Genomic DNA, 23,055 nt, shown 5'->3' on the forward strand with positions numbered 1-23,055 from the left:
ATTGCAGGCTTGTGTGGGATGGGGAGGGCTTGCGCTGCAGCTGTAATAATTAAAGAACACAGGGGGTGGAGAGAGGGTGCAAGGGAACATCTGGATGGCCATCACCTCTGGCAGAGGAGAAAAAGCCCAGAGCCAGCTACACAGAAACCCTGAAGGGCTGTGTGGGACCCAACTGAGCTGGGGCCCTCGGACTCTCAGCATGTCCTGGCAGGGTGGCAGGGCAGGTGGGGCTGGCTTTACCCAGTGCGGCACACTGCCAGGGGTGCTTGCAGTAGTCAGGACACAGGCTGGAAGTTGAAGTAGCCCTGCCCAGCCTCCCAGCCCACATGGTCCCAGCCTGTAAGGCAGCGGAGGCTCAGGGGCATTCTAAGGCCAAGGGGTGTTGCCACCCTGCTTGGGGAAACAGCCAAGGCTGGGTGGAGCATGCCCAGCAGAGACTGGCCAGAGGCTTGGACCAGGCTCCTCTCCCTCTCTCCCCAGCAGCCCACCACACCCTTGCGGGTTTCAGAGCCTACCAACCACAGAAGGTAAAGACCTGCTCAACAGACACAGGTAGCTGAGGCCCAGCCTCCTTCCCAGCTCTAGAAACAAAAGCCACACCCTTCCTGCCCCTGACCAGCACCTCCCCACTCCCACCACAGCCACTAATTCCACCAGGTGGCTTGATGCTCCAGGCCTGGGCAAGGGAGAGCTGGGAGCTGGAGACAGGGTGGGGCCCGCTCCTGGGCAGTGGGCGTCTGCTAGCTGGGCCCAGCCTGCCTTGGGAATTTGGCAGATAGAAACACCATCCCGAGCCCCAGGTACACTGAACTGAGCAAGATTCAGGGAGACACTGGAATTGTGAATCATAGCAATAGAATGCTCTAGAAAATCATACCAGCAAAACAGCCATAGAGGACAAGGAAGCAATGGGACTCATGGGACTCTAGCAGAAAACAGGTTTCTGCTTTGCTGTTCTCTAACTGTGTGACTTGGGGCAGGTCACTTAGCCTTTCTGATCTTCATCAAACAGAGATCATACTACCAGTAGGACAAGATGAATTACTCCAAATGCCTGTGAATGACAGGGCTGTGTTAGAACGTTGGAATCATCTGGCCACCAGTTGTGACAACAGAAGTATCCCCTCATTTATTTGAGCCAATTTCATTCATTCAGTGTCTACCAGGTTCCTGCCTGATGGCATCCTGGGACTCGTATAGACATAGAAGGAACAGACCCCACTCTGGACAGGTCATCTCTCAGGGCAAATGGCTCTTACCAATTACCCAAGGGTGTCTGGAACCTCAGGTCAACTGAGTCTCCTCACACACCCTGCAGCTCCTCTCCTGTTTCCCAGATAGCCAAACCGAGGACCACAGGAGGATGTGACCTGTCTACACCTGTACTTCATGTCCCAAGAGCAACCAAGAACACAGGACGTCTACTAGCCAGGCAGCCCTGCTCCTAACAGGAGGCACAGAGCTTTGGGCATTAAACCCCACCCCCATTCTCATTCTGCCTCGAATGTTAATTCGGGTGTGACTCTGGGCACAGCTTGGCTCTAGGCCTCATTTTCCTCATCTATAAAATGGACATCATTTTTTACAAGTCTTGCCTGCCTCGTTGGGTTAGAAGTAGCCTGAGACAGGAGGTTTGAAATGTCCTTGGAAGAGTATGGTACCCTACACTTGCTGGGGGGTGGCCCTCAGAGCTCTGGAGGCTGTTCTGAGTGTCTCTGGAGAGGTGCTCAAATAGCCTAAGTCTCCACAAAACTGTGCAGAAGATACGTTGGATCCTGATATGGTCCCATCCCACCAAGACAACTCTTTGGGGCCTGTGTCCTTCCTGAGCTCTGTAATTGCTAACATTGATTAAAGGAGGCACTTGATGTGTATAACCACACGGTGAGGTAGACACGTCCCCACTGCCAGGCTCAAGGAGGCCAAGTGCCAAGGCCCAGAGGCCACCTGATAGAGCCAGGATATAAGACTGGGCTGTCTGGGAGCAGGGTCCTCACCCTGATCTGCTCTCTGTCAATTCCAGGTGCAAGCTGGCTGAGAACACCTTTGGTGTGAGGCCACTCAGGGGATCCAGATGGAACATATTTTTGGAAGAAATTTTGGAATTCCAGATTCTAATGATAGGGAGGAGGTCCTTCCTGCCAACATGTCCAACAAAATCCTCTCTATCCTCTGCAGCTCAGGCAAGGCCCTACTCCTGGATGCCTGCCCTGGTCCCCCAACCCACAGGGCCCAGCACCGTCCACACCTCTCATGTTCACTCTCCACTCATCTCCATTCCCCTTTAGTCACCTGCAGTGTGCGCCTCGGTCCTCTAGGACACATCCCTCAGGCCTGGCTTTGCTCAGACCCTAGAGTAAAAGCCAGTCTTTGCAGGGGAGAGTTCAAATCCCTCTGTCCCCAAGGTGGACTTAGGAGGCAGCAGCACGGTGAAGGGGCAGGACTGTGGGCTCTGACACCAAATGCACCAGGGCTCAGATCCTGGCTCAGATGCTCCCTGGCTGTGTGTCTTGGGCACATCCCTTGCCTTCTCTCTGCCTATTTATCCATTCATTGGAGGTTCTGGTAAAAATGCCCACCTTCCAGAGGTGTGCTAGTTGAGGAAGTGTTAGAGGTTTGGTGACCGCCATGTAACAGGTACTTGGTATTTGTAGCTAGTATTAATATGATTATAAATGACCCCACGGAAGGGAAAGAAGGGAACACATCTCTCTATGACAAAGCAGATGCTCTCATTTTATAGTGGAATAACCCAAGGCCCTGTCTTTGTCAGACAAAGTTACTTGGACCTGCCTGGGTTCCAGAACTTTCCACCGCAGTGGAAGGACAGGCTAAGTTAGGCCTTGTGTCCTCTGCCATGGTGGTCATACCTAAGAAGACGTCCACCCCACTGTCACTCTTCCCCTTTCCTCTTTCTTCCATTTCTGAGATCCTTTTCTGCTCTTTCCTTCTTTCTCCTTCCTTTCTGACGTACTGTACATGTATTTTTCTATCCTCTTCTTTCTAGAGGTTATATTTTGCATCAAGCCTCTATAAGCTGTGGAGAGGGTTTTGTGTGTGTGTGTGTGTGTGTGCATGCGCGCTCGCGCGAGCTAACGCCTGAATGTTTAAATTTTTTTTTTTCCCTGTGCATGTTATTCTTGGAGACAGACTGCCCGAGCTTCGACCATGAGAGGGAAGGGGGTGGAAGGCTTGGGCAGGAAAGCGGGGAGGGGCATGGCACCCGCTTTGGGACACTGCTGTCTGCCGGCCCCATCGGGGCATGGGAATCTTAGGGTCACCAGGGAAGCTCTCAGAGCATAGGGCGGAGGTACTTCTTCCCCAAAAGACAATGAAACAGTCAGTGGCAGCCCCCGCCTGCCTTCAGACCGCAGCGCACCCCTCCCAGCCCCAGTGGCCCCGGGGTTAGTCTCAGCCTGGAAAAACAACCTCTAGCTACCATGGTTACATCTGTTCCTCCAGGAATGGAACAAAGACCACAAACCAAGATACAGTGAGAAGTCACTGCTGGGAAGACCAGCCTTCAAGTCCAGGCTGACCAGGGCCTGTTACCCCTCCTTGAGTTCTTCTTGGTCACAATGACATGCATGCGTGTGTTATCAGATTTCTCACAACCATCCAATGGCAGGATGAGAAAACAGAAGACCAGAGAGTTGGAGGGGCCTCCTGAAAACCACACAGCTACAGTTTCCTGATTCTAAGTGCCAAGTAGAGACTTCGCTGCAGAAGCTCAGAGAGGGGGGCATTGAGCCCACGCCATCCTTCAGTGGGGCTCGGGCACAGTTATCATGCAGTGAGACAGAGCACCAGTGGGTTCTGACTCCTCTGCTTAAAAAAGCAGAGAAAAGCCTAAGAAATTTTCCAAAAGAAGGTTTTCAAACATGATCATTTTTAAAGGAATAAGTGCCTGGCAAGCAATAAAACTCAGCTCCCCATAAAGAACGAATTCCCTGGGGTTTTACTGACCTTGGCTTTTTACCTAATAGTGGAAGGGGCATTTCACTCACAGACTTCTCAGAGGAGAAGGCCACTCTGACATTCAGAACCCTGCTCCCCATAGGGTGGCTTTGTGGGAACTAGAAAAAGATATCACCTCCTCAATAAATTTGCTTTCATCTACTGAAACGTTGTAATACGCTGATTTTGTTAGGCTGAGACATTAACCGGCCATCTGCCAGAAAATTGTCATGATAAATATCACAAATTTATAATGTCTGTGAAATGAGCAGTGCCCTGTGTCTGCATAACAAATAACTCTGAAACTTAGTGGTTTAAAGCAAGAATAAATATTTATTTTCTCACTACTTCTGAAACTCAGAAATTTAAGAGAAGCTGAATGGAGCAGCTCTGGTCCCATGTGTCTCATGAGGCTACAGTCAATGCTGCCATTACCAGAACTCTAGTACTATTGGAGGAGCCACTCAAAAGATGGGTTCCTCACACAATTGACATGTTGGCTGTCAGCAGAAGACCTCAGTTCTATGCCACATGGTTTTCTCCAGATAGCTGCTTGAGCATCCTCCCAATATGGCCACTAGTTCCCACAGTATGAATGATCCAACGAGAGCAAAGTTGAAACAATGATATCTTTCCTGACCCCACCCCAGAGGTCACATATCACCACTTCCACAGAGATTATTGGTCACACAGGTCATTCTTAGTTATGTGGGAGGGGAACACACAAAGACACAAAACCTTGCCACCAAGAGGCAAGAATCACTGGGGACCATCTTTGAATCTGCCACTACTATCTTCTAATAGATGGAGTACCATTGTGAACAGCATACAACAGTTAATTTTAGTGTGGCTAAGGACAACCTTGCCATAGACCTTCACCAGCTGAATGCCATCATTTAAAGGTACTATGTGCCCTCAAGCAGCTTATAATCTAACAAAGATGCCCAAACACATACAAAACCAGTTACCGTACAAGACAGAATCAAATAAATGACAGGGATCATCAAGTGTTCAGGAGATCAAAGGCTGGAGAGGCCTAGCATCTGAACCGAGGGATGGAGAAGTGGTCATCTGAGTGGGACCTTGGACTGTGGGTGGGATGTGGAGTTCTGGAGGTGCGTTTGTGGGAGGCAGGAGCCTAGCGTGAGCAAAGGCTTAAGGGCTGAGAATGGAATTTATGATTGGGAATTGAAGAATAGGGGCACAGAGGTACATCTGGGATCCATGAACCGGAGGGTTGTGGCCAAGCACCCCATCCATGTGACTGCCAAGCACAGCTGTTTTCAAAAGGTGGAATGGAGAATTTGAACCTCAGATGCCTTTCCTCCCTTCCCTCATACTCTTTCCCTAGCAGAGCCTTGCCACTGCCACAGAGCAGGGGACCTGTCTAGGGCTCGGAGAAGAGCTCCTTCCTGAGACTGTGAGAAGTGCTGGAGCCTGGGCTCGGGGTGTCTTCAGGCTGCACCCCTAAGGCTGCCTGGGGGCCTTCAGTCAGCCGCTGCCCTGCCTGTTCAGCCTCCCTGGAAGGCAGGACCACTCAACTCTTGCTGTCTCCAGTGTTTCCCAACCTCTGCCACATAGGTGTCCCTGAGCGCTTCACCCAAAGTCCAGGCCACTCCTGGGTGACAGCAGACAAATGGTTACCCTTGCTGCCAGAGGCAGGAGCTGGAGCTGACTGTGGCTCAAAGCTCAGATCCTTGCACGCCACCCCTCATCTGTATAGTGGGAGTGATGATCACAGGAGGTGCTTGATCCCTGTATTGTGAGGAGGCCCTAGGGCAGATGGTGGTCCTGACACTTCATCCAGGAACCATTGCTTAGGGCCAGCACTTGGCCCGAAGACAGAAGGTGCTGACCGGGGGAACTTGCACTCTCCTTGCAGTCTGCTCATGGGTCCTCAATATCTAAAACAGGGCTGGGGCCCAAGGACAGGTGACCTCAGGTCCCCTTGCTCACTGCATAGGAGGTCATACCGCTTCTGACTCCACACATTCAAAATTAAATGTAGTTTGGACTTGAGTGCCCCTCTGATCCAGATCCTAGATGGGCAGCCTGCTGGCCTCCCGTCCAACTGCCCACAAAGTCACCCTCTTAGGGCAGAGCAGTCCTAAAGGAGCCACCTGGTATTCAGCCATGCAGGCTGCCCTAGTTCCTCCAGCTCCCACTGCTAGAGTGAGGATCAGGCCTGGGGTGCAGGGAAAGGAGGGAGCCCCCAAGAGTTCATCTCCTACTCTAGGTGGTAGGAAGCAGCCCATAGCTCTTTCTACAGCACAGCTCATTGAAGCATATGGCCTAGGGACACCCTCTCTGGTCAGAGTGAAGGAGAAGCATCCTTCAGTGAGTCCCACACAAGCCCCAGGGGATGTGTGCAGGCATGGCCCCTCAGAGCCACCAGAGAAATAGAGAAGTGGAAAAATTGAGTTAAATGGGGCCACACAGAAGAGACCCTGCTGCCTCCAGACCAAGAGCACCCTGGTGGGCCTTCCCACCCTGTTCCCCGCAGTGACCCAAGGCAGGGTCCTTCTCGTCTTCTAGGTCTTAGTTCAAATGATGCTTCCTCCAGGAAGCCTCCACTGACCTCCCTGGGTAAAATAGTTCCTACCACACGCCTCACCTCATATCCTGAAGTAGATAGATGATGGATAGAAATCAGGGTAGGGAAAATAATTGATTGATTTGGGTTGTTTTCTATCATTTACTTTTTAAAACTAAACTTTTTATTTTGAGCTGGCTGTTAGTTCACATGCGCTTGTGAAAGACAATACAGAAACATCCCATGTGCCCTTGGCTCAGTTTCCCCAGTGGTAACATCTTGCAAAACCATGGTATCATGTGGACCAGGACACTGATATGCATCCAGTCAACTTACAGGACATTTCTAGCACCACGGGACCCCCTCCTGTGGCTCTTAGAGCCACATCTACTTTTCTCCCACTCATCTCTTCTCCATTGCTATTATATTGTCATTCCCAAAATGTCACATAAATGGAATCATGCACTGTGTAGCCAATGGAACTGTCTTGTTTTGCTCAGCATAATCCCATGGAGAGTCATCAAGGTGGCCACATGCTCCTGTTCTTTGCTGACCCATCCTCAGGATGCACTACAGTGTGCTCAGCCACTCACCTGTTGAAGGGTATCTGGGTCGTTTCCAGTTATTGGCTGTTGTGCATAAAGCAGATCTGTGCATTTGTGTAGAGGTTATTGTGTGGACCACAGTTTTCATTTCTCTGGGGTAAATGCTCAAGAATGCAATCACAGGGTCTTGTGATAGTTACGTATTTGGTTTTCTAAGAACCTGTGATGTGTTTTCCAGAGTGGCTGGGCCATTTTGCCTTTCTACCAGCAATGTATGAGTGATCCATCTTCACATCTTCACCAGTACTTGGTGTTTCCACTTTTTAAAATTTTAGCCACTCTAAGAGGTATGTAGCAATATCTTATTGTGGTTCTAAGTTCCACTTCTGTGATGACTAACAACCAGAAACATCTTTTCAAAGGAGATGACTTCTTTCCCATCTGTATGCCCTCTTTGGTGAGGCATGCTCTGTTGTCCTCAGGGTTGCCCTGCCCTATCAGAGCAGGGACCTTCTTGGTTTGCTCTCAAGCCATCCATCAGGCAGGACCACCCATAATGACAAAGGGGGTCTCAGAAGAAGATTCTTCCCCCGGGGGTTTATAAAACTGGGAGGCTAACAGAATCCAGACATGATAAATTAATTAGCAATGCGCTTGCATCTATGTAGGTTTCAAGTGTTTATTTATAACAGAAACAGACAGACATAGATAAGATGTTAGTTTTAAAAGACAAAAAGATCAAGTTTTGCAAATGAAAGGAAACTCCATCAGCTACAGTGAAGCCGGGAGAAGGGGCAGGTGACCAAACAGATGCCAGGAGGCTCCACTCACTTGCTGATAATGGGCCATAAAATTGGTCTTAGGCTTCCTGGGATCCAGTGCAAAATGGGAGTCTGTTAAGGAGTCTGAGGACTTGTGAGACAACCAGAGCGTTTCCTCAGCAGAGGCACCCAGTGGTCCTGTATGGGAGGTGGACACTGTGCCCTGGGAGGATAGAATAGCTGGCTCTCAGGAGGTCGTTCATGCTGGCATTCCCAGCTCCACATTTACAAAGTGAAATTTGGTGACTCAAACCCGCCAGGAGTCTCTGTGGCCTTTGCTAAGCAGTGCCCAGGAGACACTGGCTCCAAGAGTCCAAGGGCACAGAGAGAAGCGCCAGCTTGAGCCGAGCTGTGAACTGCAGGTGAGGTTTGGCCAAGCCCAGAGAGAGGAGGGCTGGCTTTCTCCTGCAGGATGAGCCTTCGGCCTAGCAGAGGGCGCGGGGGAGCAGGGGGTCCAGAGTCCCAACGGAGCCCTCCCCGGCAGTGCTCGCTAACCGCCTCCCTCTTCGTGTCCGCAGGGCTCGGGCGGAGAACATGGCCAATGGCATTGACGAGCTCATCGGCATTCCCTTCCCCAACCACAGCAGCGAGGTGCTGCGCAGCCTCAACGAGCAGCGGCACGATGGCCTGCTCTGCGACGTGCTCCTGGTGGTGCAGGAGCAGGAGTACCGCACGCACCGCTCGGTCCTGGCCGCCTGCAGCAAGTACTTCAAGAAGCTCTTCACGGCCGGCAGCCTAGCCAGCCAGCCCTACGTGTACGAGATCGACTTCGTGCAGCCCGAGGCGCTGGCCGCCATCCTGGAGTTCGCCTACACCTCCACGCTCACCATCACCGCCTCCAACGTCAAGCACATCCTCAACGCCGCCCGGATGCTGGAGATCCCGTGCATCGTGAACGTGTGCCTGGAGATCATGGAGCCCGGCGGCGAGGGCGGCGAGGAGGACGACAAGGAGGATGACGACGACGACGAAGACGACGACGACGAGGAGGACGAAGAGGAGGAGGAGGAGGAAGAGGAGGAGGACGACGACGATACGGAGGACTTTGCTGACCAAGAAAACCTGCCTGACCCCCAGGACATCAACTGCCACCAAAGCCCCTCCAAGACGGACCATCTCACGGAGAAGGCCTATTCAGACACACCCAGGGACTTCCCGGACTCCTTCCAGGCCGGCAGCCCTGGCCATCTAGGGGTGATCCGGGACTTCTCCATCGAATCTCTGCTGAGGGAGAACCTGTACCCCAAAGCCAACATCCCTGACCGGAGACCCTCCTTATCTCCGTTTGCCCCGGACTTCTTCCCACACCTCTGGCCGGGAGACTTTGGTGCCTTTGCCCAGCTGCCTGAGCAGCCAATGGACAGTGGGCCATTGGATCTGGTCATCAAAAACCGGAAGATCAAGGAGGAAGAGAAGGAAGAGCTGCCCCCGCCCCCTCCCCCACCCTTCCCTAGGGACTTCTTCAAGGACATGTTCCCTGACCTGCCTGGGGGACCACTAGGCCCCATCAAGGCAGAGAACGACTACGGTGCCTATCTCAACTTCTTGAGTGCCACCCACCTGGGGAGCCTTTTCCCGCCCTGGCCACTGGTGGAGGAGCGCAAGCTGAAGCCCAAGGCATCTCAGCAGTGCCCCATCTGCCACAAAGTCATCATGGGGGCCGGGAAGCTGCCGCGGCACATGAGGACCCACACCGGGGAGAAGCCATACATGTGCAACATCTGCGAGGTCCGATTCACCAGGTGCGCAGCTGCAGCAGGGGCAGGGTGACGGTTTGCTGGGGACAGGGCCAGAGGCGTGGAGAGCCAGGGATGGAGAGAGAGCCCCAGCTAGATCCTGGTCACATGTCAAGTTCATTGCTAGGCCGGATGCTAGGCATTACCTGGTGTCATGACTTCCAAACCCTTTAGGGAGCTAAAATATGTTCTCATATTTTAGGTGGAAGTTTAAGATGTGAGTCAAGTCAGAGCTGAGCTGTTCCAGGGTGAAGAGCCTCAGCACCCGGTTTGCATGGCTTCCCTGTCTCCTTTACCATTGCAAATCCACAGAACCCAGGCTGGGCTCCCCAGAGGGGTGCAGCTCTGGTGTTTCATTTGGAGAAGCCACAGTCCTTCTTCTTTTTTTTTTTTTTTAAGTTTTTTTAGTTGTTGATGGACATTTTTTTATTTTTATTCATTGATTTATATGTGGTGCTGAGAATGGAACCCAGGGCCTCATACAGGTGAAGCAGCCCCCACAGTCCTTCTTTATTAAGCATGTCCTGCACACTAAGGGTCCTGGGAACACAGGCAGGCACAATCACCTTTGTTTCCAGCCCACTTCCTGGTGACTAGCTGGCCCCTTATGTGTGCAGCTAGAAAATGATAGGCAACTTGAACCCCAGTCCATGTAGAACGTCAAAGTCTGTGACCAGGAGACTGCAGAGACCCCTGTAGGCCCTTCCTTCATCCTTACAGGACAGGGCTCCCTGAGTGTTCTCTCCTTTGCCTTTCCATGTTGAAAGAAGTATTAATTTACACTGTTATAAGATTTGAAGTCAATACACTGTAAATTTTTGGTCTCTCAGGGACACCATCCCATTCAGCAAACATGTGTCATGTACTTTGTGCAGCAACTTTTGTGGTCAAAACTGACAGGTGGGATGATGGGAGGTCAGCTCTGTCCGTTGCTAGGTTTTGGAAGGCCTCATTTGGGGAATATACAGCTTGATGGTGCCATTGTTTTCTTCCTTCTTTGTGTTTTATTTGTTCTTTTTAGTTACCCATGACAGAATGTATTTTGACATCCATACATGGAGATAGCTTCCCATTCTTGTGGTTGTGCATGATGTGGAGTTCCACTGGTTATATATTCACACATGAACATAGGAAAGCTATATCCCGTTCCTTCTCTGTCTTTCCTATTTTGTTGGTGCCACTGTTGTTCCCTGGTGTGAGACTGATCTCGGCCATGTCCACAGTAGGGAAGCTCAGATAAGTGGTCTGGCCCTGGGGCTTGGTCACTTCACTGTGTCGGATGTAGACAGAGCCTGGTGATACCTATCCTGCAACCATAGCTTACTAGACCAGTCCTTCCCCACTGCCACTGACCCCTCAAAGAGCTCACCTTGACAGCCCCCCCCCACTTATTTTAATGTCACCACCATCACCCCACATTCTCTTGAAAATGTGCCTTTGGGAATTATTTGGAGTTCATTCCTTTGATTTTCCTCCGTGGGCCCAAAGCTCTGGCCTTTGAGGACAGAGTGAAACTTTTGGTTCAGGGTGGATATCCAGTGCAGGACTGTGTGCTTTTCCAGAAAAAAAAAAAAAACAAGATGAGTCTGTAAAGTGATGAGACCTGCTGTTGGGGCGACTTGGGTGGGAACTCAGAAATATGTTCCAGTCCAAATGACATTGCTGAAACAGCTCTGTGGCTCTGAAGGACACTACTGATGGCTTCCAAGGGAGCTTTGGAGTCCTGCTTACAGCTGCTTCTGTGGGGTAAACCCCAGAGTCTGCCCCAGATGCCTCCAGGTACAGGGGAGGGGAAATCTGCAGGATGTGTCCCCTTCCTCTTAGCCGCTCACTGTTGACAGGCTCAGCCACCTGCCAATGCTGACCCCAGGGCTTCCTCCCTGACACCAAGTCGCCTTGCAGCTTTTCCACAGGCCCTGCTTCTTGGCTGACTCCCTGCCACGATCCCATAATGCCTTCCCCTTCCTCCCCACCTGGAGGCTCTTTAGCACTGGTGGCTGGGATTCCCGTGGGCAGTGCAGTCCCCACTTTTCGCCCCTGCCTTCCTTCTCCTGGTTTCACTTACCCCCCCCCCGCCCCCAGAGCCAGGCTAGCGCAGCAGAACAAGGTGTTAACCAAAGCACAGAGTGACAGGAGGGAGGTAAACCAGAACTCACAGGAAGCCAACCCAAGTATAATTCATTCATCTTCAGTAAGGGCCTTGCTCCAACCTGGTCTCCAAGGCCCTTGGGAACAACTTCAAAGCCAGACCAGATCTGCAAAGCCAGCCTAAAATCAGCCCGGAGCACCCCTCTGCCCAGCCAGCTCCCATCCCTAACTTCCTGTGCCTGTCCCTTGGCAGGTGGCTGACTTTGGCAACACCTCTCCCTTCAGGGGACACCCAGGCCAATGGCTTCAATGGGAGATGTTTCTCAGGGTACCACACAGTGAACCCACCTGGCACCCAGAGCCCCCTGGTCCTTTTCTTCCCCATCTCCTTCTCTCTGGGCCTTTCTGCCATCATCCCTCTGTGAGGCCCACCCAGGTCTGGCCAGTGTGTGGGCCCTGACTTCCCTATGGAAAGTTTAAAACTTGGCCAGTCACTGAAGACAGACCTCTCACCCTCTCTGGGCCACTGGAACATTCTCTGGGAGTAGGCCTCCTGGTTTGAGCAGTGATGCTGTTTTCTATTGAAGGGTGACGCTCCAGAATGCTCCCCCCAACATACTCCTGATGGTCACTTAGGGTGACCTCTGTGTCTTCCTACTCCTCCAGGCCGTATCAGCCCTGGGGCAGTTCCGGCCACCCAGCCATCTGCCCTGGCAGCCCTTGGTTACTCCTGCTCCTCTTGCTCTGCAGGCGGATGACCATCTGGGCCCCAGGCCCGCCTCCAGCGGCTGCAGCTGCACTCCAGCCCCCACCAGACCTCCCCTCACTTGGCTCCCACTGGGCCCTGACCCTCCGGAAAAAGAGCAGACAAGCTCTGGGGGCCCCCCTCTCCCAAGAGCAGAGAAAGCCCAGGGTCAGGGGGCAGAAGGGGTGGAGAGATTTTTCTGGCCTGCTCCCATCAGGGACGGTATTTCTCACCGTGGGCTGCTGCTGCTGCGCAGCCTGCTCCTCACCCCTACCCACACATTCCTCAGAACCGCCCCTCCTTGGCTTCCCACTGCCTCTCCAGGACTGTCCCGGAAGGATTCTTTCCTGTCCTCTAAGAGTCCCAGTCCTGGCCTTTCCGGATTGAAGTCTTCCTCCCTGAGGCCAAGTCACCTTGCAGCTTTTCCACGGGCCCTGCTTCTTGGCTGACTCCCTGCCACGATCCATAACGCCTTCCCCTTCCTCCCCACCTGGAGGCTCTTTAGCACTGGTGGCTGGGATTCCCAGAGTCCCTCGCAAGGCCAAGACTAGACTGGCCCCCACAAGGGCTGAGAGGGACCTGACACTCTGCCCTCCAGGCCTCCTCTGGGACACTGTTTCCCCACCTGGGGTTGGGGTCCTTCCTGAATTGCAGTAGAGCTCCAGTCTCTCGCAAGACCTCATTTCCTCCCTCCTCAACGCTGGGAGGAGCTCAGTCCTCTGACCCACCTCTAATCCATCCCATGGTCTTGGAGACGGCTGCCCTTCCCCTGCCTGGTGGCCCTTTGGCCCAGGCTCTGAGTTATGCGTCCCAAATGCCAATTCCCAGGATGTCCACATCCTACGGCCATCTTTCCTAATACTTTCAGCAGTCACACCCAAGAGAGGGATGTAAAGGACCACCCTGAGGCCCTGCCTGCTGCTGGCCTCTGAGAGGAGGTCCTCCCCACCATGGTATTGTCTACCTCTTGGTGTCGGAAACCTCACCTCTTAGGTGGCTCCAGATTTTGGCCAGTCCCACCAGTTGCCTCACCACTGATCTGTTCTAGATATAAATACCCCTAGGCAGGGGATCACAGGCTTCACCCAAACTGTTTCTACAGCCCCCCCTGCTGTCCCCACCTGCTGTGGTCCCCTGGTAGTCACTGGGCTCTGAGTGCCTCCACCTCTGTGTGCCAGGTGTTCCCAAGCCTGTGTTCATTAGGGAGCTTGTTCCCTGGTGAGGGGAAGGGATGGGGGCCTGGGCCTAATCCAAGGCACCATTTCCCTCCTGAAAAAGGCTGGAGCCGGCCGAAGCTCCTGCCCCAACCCGTCCCGCTCAGGTCAGACTCAAGACAGAGAAAGAGCTCAGGACAAGGTCAGCGGTAGTCTGGACCAAGATCACCCCAGCCCTCTCCCCAAAAGTTCTTCATCCTCTACTCCCAGAGGATGTGGCAGCCGGAGCCAAAGGTGAGGACTGTGGGGCTCTGCCAGAGGTGACACCTACAATGGCCCCTGAAGAACAGGGAGCATGTGGCCCATGAAGATACCAAGAGACACTGCTGTGCTTGGTGGCCCTTTCTGTCTACAGTCACTATGGGTGGCGGCCCCTGCACACCTTGTTGTCCCAACTGCAGCCGTCACTGCCAGTGGGAACTGACCCTGCCTGGAGAAGGCCTCTGCATTACCTCCTCTCACTTCCCGCCACATGGGTCCCTGATCGCAGGCCATGGGGACCTGCCTCCTGCCCACCTAACCCTTTGGCCAGGAACTCTTACAGAGTGGACAGGCCATCTCCCTCCTGCAGCCCCTGCATGCCACCCACAGCCTGGCTCACATAGGTGTCCCAGCTGTGTCTGCCAGAAGAGTAGAGAACGCAGAAGTGTTCAAGACCAGAAAGAGACCCGCCCTGACCCAATACCCAACAGAGGTCCCACGGAGGCCACGCCACCCTGGGAAAGGATGGGCGACCTCCACTGTGAACAAATTTACTCTGTGATGAACAGTTTCCTCACAATCCCCTCCAACATCCCCAGGGCTGCCACTGTCAGCCTGCACACCTCCCACCCCTACCCAGCCTCTAGCCCAATGCTGACCACCCTCTGCTCCCGGGCAGCTGCCAGCTCTCCAAACAAGGCCCGGCTTTCTCTTTCCTTTATCCTCTTTCTAGCCTGCCCCCTCCCAGCAGTTCTGGGAACCTTGTTAAGATAAGGTCATGTCTTAGCAGGAGGAGAGGTGGTCTCAGACCATCCCAGACCATCCAGTACCAGGAAGTCTGAGAGGAGACATGGCCCTGCCTGGGAGCCTTTTTGGAAGTCTCCTGAGGACTCACTCATCTTTCCTGACACTGAGCTGGAATTGGGGCTGCAGATGGAGTCCGTGATGCTGACCGGCCTCTGCGGCAGGAAAGTGGAATGAGATGGCAGATGAGCAGAATGAAGGTCAGGGAGGAGGCTCAGACCTAGAGCTGGGGAGTTCTGGAATCAGCCCTGCTGGTCACTGGTCATCAACACGCATGTAACTGGCACTCACTGTGCCTATGCTCAGTGTTGGGCACCTTGTGACGTACAAAAGAGCACCCAACAAGTGCTTCTCAAAGCGGGTTCCAGCACCCTCCTTACCAGGTGCTGGGTGAAGGCTGCAGGAAGCACCATGCAGAGTAACTGTCACTGAATGAATACATGCATGCAGGGCCCAGTATCTCTCAGTGGATTGTGGGACTTTGGAAAGAGCCCCAGAGTGGTCATCAGGAGGCCCAGGTTCAGGGCCTGGTTCTGCTTCTGCTAACTCTGTCACCCTCTCTCAGCCTCAGGTTCCCAGGTGAAACTTATGGGGGTAGATAGATGCCCCCTAAGGTCACTCCCAGTTTCCTGATTCCATTTGGCCTTCACGGCCAAAGCAAGCACCTGAGCCATGCGACAATCAGTACTAAGGGGAATGTCCGTGAGGTTTGGAGCTTTTTGCATTTGCTAGAATTTGTATCACTTGCTGCTTCTGGTTCTGGTGGGGAGGGGCAGGGATGAGCAGTGTGTGCATCCAAGGAGTCAGCCACACAGTGGCCCTTGTCCTGGAAACAGCACACACATGCAAGGTAAAGGCAGGCCTTGCCAAGACAGCCTCTGGACAGGTGTTCTCATCTATCAGGAGTGCTGGAGGTTGGAGCAGGGCCTCAGGCAATGCATGTGTGACGTATTGGTCCTCCTTGGCCCTTGACCCACTGGGAGGGCAATGCTGACACATATGAGACTACCAGGGGACAGAAGAAGAGCCACTGCCACCTCATCTTTTCTAGTTGCTCCCACTTTGTCCCTCAGGTAACCTGACTCAAAGGGCAATGCTTAGGCAACAGATGCATGGAAAATCAGGGAGCTGAGCAACAGCCCTGGGTGGACAGCATAGAACTACACTTGAGTTTGACCTTGAAGCATTGGGGGGATTTGGAGCATGAGGCATCCAGCAGGGCAGTTTGCAAGAGTAAACTAGGAGATGAAGGAATTGGGTGCAGGGTGGTAGAGGGCTGAAACAGGGGGTTTAGGCTGGGAAGGAAGGAGCACACTGATACCTGGCCTTGACCTTCTGGGAGAGCCCCCAGGATGGAGTATCAGTGTGCAAACACCAGATAGGCCCCAGGGAAAGGAGCCAGGGTTTATAAGAGCCTCCATCCTGTGGCTGGCTCTGTACTGGGGGATCAACAGTCCAGTTCTGCAGGCAGGTGTTCCAAGATGCAAGCTTGGCTAGAGTGTGGCCTGAGAGAACAGCATAATCCATGCAGCACGTAGGTTCAGTGCTGGGGTGGGGGATGCTGCAAAGCGGAGCAGAGAGAGTTTAAAAGAGCTTTAAAGTCCAAGCTAAGGGATAAGTTAGCACAAGGCCAGTGGGAGACTGGGACCTTTAAATCAGACCCCAGGAAGAGATAACTAAGAGCCCACTCACTGCCTGAGTCCCTTACTTGAGCATATCCCAGCAGAACTCACACTGCTCGTAAACAGGCCAAATTCACAGAGAAGCCAGAATAGAAGAGCTTCGTGCATGGAGCCAACCAGACAAAACAGGATGGGAAAGAGATTCCTCAAATCCCCATTACCCAAATGCAAACAGTCTTGGAACACCAGAGGTTAAATGGTACAGACCGGCTCCCACTTTACAGGTCAGGGAACAGGTCCAAGGCAGTGAACCTGGTCTGGCTCTTTGGGGGCACTCCTGATCCAGACCAAGCTGTGCCAACCCACCTGTCATGACATCCACGTGGAAAGGTCATCACATGAAGAAGGAGACTGTGTGACCTTAGAATGCCATTCCCCATCTGGTCCTTGCTTATCTTGGAAGTAAGGGAGTTGGACTCCATCAGGTTCTGGGAACTTTTTCAAAGTTCTGGGACCTTTTCAGGGTCCTGGGAAGTGCACTGCTGATGACATAGGTGCCTGGACCCTGGGACTCAGACACTAAATCTGAGTATGGGGACCATGCTCCTGGTGAGCTCCATGATCTCTAGCATTTTTTCCAGGACTGGCTTGTCCTAAGCTCTGCCTGCTCTCTGCGCCCCTCACCCAGCTCTCGGGACTCTCCATCAGGGGAAGACAGCTCTGCCCAGGGAGGGGTTCCTCTCACCCGCCCTGCCCTATTTCAATGGTTGCAGTCTGTACTTTCTGACCAGCCCTCGTAGGCTGCAGGCCAGGAGTCCTTATGGTGAAAATATTTGCCTCCAAATAGCAACCTTTCCAGGGTCTTTAACATAGTGCATTCACCTGCCCAGAGCAAGTACTCAACAAAGGGTCATCAAGATGCCCTCCACTGACACTGATTTATTTTAGATGCCCTAATGAAAGTTTGAGAGAAGTTGTAGATATTTACAGGGAGGCCCTAGACATTTGAAGATTCACCATTCACATCATCTATTGTTTGAGAGTTACCCAAACAATCAATACTGTGAACTGTGTGTAACAGTGATTTTAAAATACACATATATAGGCTGGGCATGGTGGTACACACTTGTAATCCCAGTGGCTCAGGAGGCTGAGGCAGGAGGATCGCAAGTTGGAGGCCAGCCTCAGCCAAAGCAAGGTACTAAGCAACTCAGTGAGACCCTGTTTCTAAATAAAATACAAACTAGGACTGGGGATGTGACTCAGTGGTTGAGTGCCCCTTTGTTCAGTTCCTGGTACCCCCCCCACACACACACACACAAAAACCATACACACACACACACACACATTTGTGTGTATATTAGGATATGTGCATACATATACACACATATCCTAATGCTGGGGTAAGGACTAAATGAGGTGACTGATGGTTCTGAGTGGAGCCCTGTGCCAGGCCTGGTGAGGGAGTGAGCCAGTAAGTGAGGCTGCTAGTCCACCATCCATGTGGCCACCAGAGCCTTGGTGAATTTGTAGAGTACAATGAAAGCACACTATGGGATAGAAATGGCACTCTGCCCCCCACATCTCTACGTTTTCGCACAGTTCACAGATACGTGGTGAGAAAAAAGGCCCTGGCTCCTAGGCCTGAGTTCTAGTCTCAGCTCCACCATTACCCTCTGGTGATCTCAGCCAGTTGCCCTCCCTGGGGCTCAGTGTGCCACCTACAGAGTGAAGGATTTACTGGGGCCAGTGATTCTCAGTGTGGGGTCCGTGGACCACCAGCAGCCACAGCAGCATCGGGCAACTTGTTCGAAATGCAAACGCTCTGCTCCTCGTCCTCCCCAGAACTGAATCAGGAGCTGTGGGAGGCACCCAGCACTCTGTCATATCAAGTCTTGATACTTGTTCTCAGGCAACACTCAAGTTTGGGACCCACAAACTTGGATGCCCTTAAAGGCCCCCTTTCTGCTCAGATCTCCAATGGTCTGCATTACAGTTACCACCAGGGTGGTGAGCAGCCGGGGTGGGCAGGGGTATTGCAGCAATCACAGCAGGGAAGGCTGGTAGGTTATGGGAGAAAAGAGGGTCTGGTATGTGGAGGAGAACCTGTTTCAATCAGTAAGCCCTCTTCCTCCCCCTTCTCTCCCTACCCACTATGCACTCTCCCTCCCCACCTCCCAGAAGCCCTCCAGCCCTCCAGTGAGCACAGGAGGGAGACTCCGCTCTCTGGTCTACCTCCCACCACCAGTGTTCACAAGATTCTCTCCTCTCCTACTCCATCCCTTGGGAACATTTTTTTTTTTTTTAATGAGAGCCAGTGAGACCTCTAGTGGCCACAGAACACCAAGGCAGTTCCTGCTATATCCTGGGGTTATACCAAGGGTGATTTAAATCTGGCCATTTTAGGGAGGATACTTAGGATCTACATCTGCTCTGACCTCAAAGCTGAGCCTAAAATTACAGGCAGAGACTCCACCCAAGCCACACCTGTGGGAAGGAGGTGGGAAACCACATGCAGGCTGCCTGGCCTCCTGGCCATCTGGGGAAAATACAAAATAATCCTGAGAGGACTTCCTGCCGCCCGCCCGCCCGGCTGCCTCCACCTTGGCCAGGCTGTGCTGAGCTCTCAGACCTTAGGAAAACAATCCCAGGATGCCAGTTTTCCTTTCAAGACCACCAGGAGGTGTGTTGACTGTAGCTCACACAAACCCAGGCTCTTCATGGGCTCCAGACAATGGGGAGTGATGTCTGGCCCTAAATTCTGCTCTGTGCCAAGAAGTTACATAACTTGTTTAAGATCACCCAGCAAACTGGTGAGGGTCTGCGGATAGAGCAGGAGCTCCCAGACCCCCATGGGAGCCCCACCTAGGCCATGCCTTACCTCTGAATAATACTCCTAAATCCCAGAAAGCTTCGCCCAAGATTAGGCTGCATTCCTGCTGCACCTGGCTCTTTTGTAAACCCTGAAATTGTCTGCAAAGAGGAGAGAGCTCAGGGCTTAGGATAAGAAACCACAGTGCAGGAGGCTTGAGCAAGGTGTGCCGGGCCTCTAGAGCCTGCAGATTAGTGCTGAGGACAAACAGATCTCAACAGCCTGTGGGCTGGGATGGGACAGAGACCCAACCACAGAAGTACAAGGATGAGCCCAGAAGGAAGGCTGTTGCTTGGAAAGAGTGGGTGTGAGATTAAAGTACAACCCATTATCGGGAGCAGTTGCTGCACAGCAGAGGGATAGGCCCAGATGCTGATTTGGGGGGTACAAATCTTCCCCAGCAAATCTATTTTCCCGTATGTAAGACAGGCCTTTGATAAACAGTGGAGTGATTCATTACCTGTATTGGTGTGTAAAGGGAGTTGGGAGGGGCATCTAACAGGACACTGATCCTTCCCTATCCCTCTAATCCAGGTGAGGAGCCACACGTGTTTGGAGTGGGGCAGAAGTTTGTGGCCTTAGTTGAAGGTAGATCATAGCATGTGCACCACTCCTGGGCTTTATGACACTAGGACAATAGGGAGCCTTAGATGGTTCTGGAAGAAGGGCAAGTCAGGGGCCTTGAAGAGTGTTCCTAGCAGAGACTGACTCCCGGCTTCTGCATTGCAGGCAAGACAAGCTGAAGATCCACATGCGGAAGCACACAGGGGAGCGGCCCTACCTGTGCATTCACTGCAACGCCAAGTTTGTGCACAACTACGACCTCAAGAACCACATGCGCATCCACACGGGCGTGCGGCCCTACCAGTGCGAGTTCTGCTACAAGAGCTTCACGCGCTCCGACCACCTGCACCGCCACATCAAGCGCCAGAGCTGCCGCATGGCCCGGCCCCGGCGCGGCCGCAAACCCGCCGCCTGGAGGGCCGCCAGCCTGCTCTTTGGCCCTGGTGGCCCAGCGCCCGAAAAGGCAGCCTTCGTGATGCCACCTGCGCTGGGCGAGGTGGGCGGCGCTGCCGTGTGCCTCCCGGGCCCCAGCCCCACCAAGCACTTCCTGGCGGCACCCAAGGGCGCGCTGAGCCTGCAGGAGCTGGAGCGGCAGTTCGAGGAGACGCAGATGAAGCTGTTCGGGCGCGCGCAGCTGGAGGCCGAGAGGAACGCGGGCGGCCTCCTGGCCTTGGCGCTGGCCGAGAACGTGGCCGCCGCGCGGCCCTATTTCCCGCTGCCGGACCCCTGGGCCACGGGCCTGGCCGGCCTCCCAGGGCTCGCTGGCCTCAACCACGTGGCCTCCATCTCAGAAGCCAACAACTAGGCTGGCCTTGGTCAACCCCAGCTGGCCAGCCCTGTCCCCTCTCCCAGCAGGCCCAGCCTGCCCCACCCAGTGGGTCTGAACCTTTATTTCACAAACACAAAGGGAAAATGAGAAAATACACACTAGCAGGATTGTATTTCCAGGCCTCCAAGGCAGCCACCTCCCTTTTGCTGGTGTCTAAGATGGGCATCTCCTCCCAGGGATCCTGAAGCAGGCAGGGCCTCCTCTCCTTGGCTATTTCTCTGTCTTGCACAGAAACTCGCAGGGGCCCATGCCACAGAGGAGGGCCACATGGCTGGGTGCATAGGAACACTTTGGAAGCAGGTAGAGCTACAAGGAGGGGATTGCTTGGTGGGAAGGCAGGCCAGGTGGGCAGGAATGAGGGCAGTGTCCTGGGCACACATCTTGCTTGGGTCCCCACTGCCTTATGGGGGGTCCCTCCCAGCCCTGCTCTGAGGATGGTATCCTGGTCTCTAGCCATCCTGGGATCCTTTAGAGAAATGCCTGCCTGCCACCCAGAATGAAATGCCTTACTGGCAAGGAGGCCTCCTAGAGCCAGGAGCCAGGCCACTGGAGTCTGGGCCCATTTTTTTTTTCTTCCCTATCCTGTGACCTTGGACAGGTCAACCCTCTGTGCCTCGGTGTCACCTGCTATGAAAGGGGTTGGTAATTTAGTGTCCTCTTCCCTGACCTCCACACTCATACACGCCAACCTTCCAATGAGAATCCTTGAGACTGTAGAAGGCTTGCATCCCAAAGTCCCTGGGGAAACCGCTTCTCTTACTGGACTTAGTATTATCACCTCCACTTCAATCTTAGCACTGTTAGCATAGGTGAGAAATGTGGCCCAACTAGATGGGAATGAGAGAGAGGTGGGGCCGGATTCACTGCTTGTCCACAGGCAGCCCTGGGGGCTCACATTTCCCTACTTCCCTACAGGCCACTGTTAGTGTCTGGACCCCTGGGAACACCAGTCAGCATTGTCCCACCCCACATGCCCTCTCCAAGGCTGTACAGAATCTCTTGGGACCTGTGGGGCCAATTGAAGGGCTAGGGCCGGCTTTCAACACCTAGCAGCTGCCTACCTTCACCCTGACTCCTAGAGACACAAAGCGCATAGTTACCCAGGGGTCATCTCTTTGCTTCTCAAGTTGGGGGCTCTCTGGGCCTTGCTGTTGCTGGTGATGGCCCCTTTGTTGTGCTTGAGCCCCTCACTCCCTTCCTCCACCCTCCTGGATGAAGCTGCCATATTGGACCCCATCCCCATTTTGAGAAAAGAGCTCAAGGTAGAAGGCAGTAGCCTTTGGGGCCTGAAGGATGTCCCATAGTTAGGATGTCCCATCCTGTCCTGGCTCTGGGGTTGGTGGCAGATCCTGAGAAGGAAGACAGCTCTGCTGGCCCAGTGCCTTCCTGACTGCTCTCTCCTTTTCCTCCCTTCTTTTTCTTGCTGAGTTTGCTTTGGTTTCTCAGTAGCCCAGAGAGGACAGTGCATCCGCCCAGAGGGCCCAGGGCGGGAGCCCCCAGTCCCTGAGCTGTGGTTGCAAGAGACTTGGCTCTTCCTATCGCCTTGGCTTTTTCCTGAACAAATAACAAAAATTAACAAAAAGGCCAGAGAAGACCACAGACTCTGTCCCTCTCCCAGCTCCCCAGAAGAGACTCCCAGATTCCTCCCTGTGCCACCAGCCGCCATTCCAGCCAGGCAGAATGGCCTCATACCCTGCCCCTATCTCCCCTGCCGTCCTCTACCTGGGATTGCAGGCTCCATTTCCAATGCTTCTGTCTGGGACCTGCCAGCCAACACGGCTCATGCCTCCCATCAGCCAAGGGACTGGGACCGAACCAAACTTAAAAAAAAAAAAAAAAGAACAAATTGGAATCCAGTGGTGTTGGGGCTTTTGTTTTTATTTTGTAAAGGTAATGACTTCTTATAAACTCAATTTTTCAGATGACTGGTTAGTTCTTTCTGTTTTTTCTTGGCTGCAGTTTGGAATTGTATATTGTAAAATATCCAAAGATGTCAAGTACTGTATGATCAAGAACTTGAAGCAAATGGGTCGTGGGGGGGGAGGGTTGGATGTGTTTTGTTTGTTTCAATTTTTTTTTTAATGTTTCTGTTTTCTCTGTCTGTGGGAGAACTTTGGAATTTTTTCTATTTATAACTCTTTTTATGTGACTGCTCTATGTAAAATGACACTCAGCAAAAGTTTGCCTTAGTGATTCAAGGGACAATCTTCCATAACTTTGGTCGCACGCTGCATCCTACCAAGCAAACTCTCAGCTAATTTTCTGGCCTATTTATTAAACAGTATTCATTGACTTGATTAAATCATTCTTGGGGGTCGCACTTCTGTGAGATGTGACTGTGGGAAGTTCACGGGACAAGGAGCCAATCTGTAGATGTTCAGTGCTTAAGGTTTAGGCTACTGAGTGTCCCACACTTAGAATAGTGTCCAAGACACCTTTACAGAAACATAAACCTTTGACCCTTATTTAATCATTTGAAGGACAGTGTTTGAGGAAACACAAGCTCTGCTTGCCTCACTTCCTG

General features: G+C 52.9%; 1 protein-coding gene across 3 annotated transcripts in view; it reads left to right on the forward strand.

Moving 5' to 3' along the window:
- Zbtb7c (zinc finger and BTB domain containing 7C) overlaps window positions 1–22,823 on the forward strand; it is a 262,054-nt gene extending 239,231 nt beyond the window's left edge. For all 3 annotated transcript variants that reach the window (XM_048806258.1, XM_015482395.2, XM_048806259.1), the window contains 2 exons: window positions 8,375–9,598; window positions 19,868–22,823. In XM_048806258.1, coding sequence (XP_048662215.1) covers window positions 8,391–9,598; window positions 19,868–20,507 — 1,848 coding nt within the window. In that variant the 5' untranslated portion in view covers window positions 8,375–8,390 and the 3' untranslated portion in view covers window positions 20,508–22,823. The remainder of the gene's footprint in view (window positions 1–8,374; window positions 9,599–19,867) is intronic.
- Window positions 22,824–23,055: the final 232 nt, after the last annotated feature.

This window comes from Marmota marmota, unplaced genomic scaffold (assembly GCF_001458135.2).
Source record: "Marmota marmota marmota unplaced genomic scaffold, marMar, whole genome shotgun sequence".
Taxonomy (NCBI): domain Eukaryota; kingdom Metazoa; phylum Chordata; class Mammalia; order Rodentia; family Sciuridae; genus Marmota; species Marmota marmota.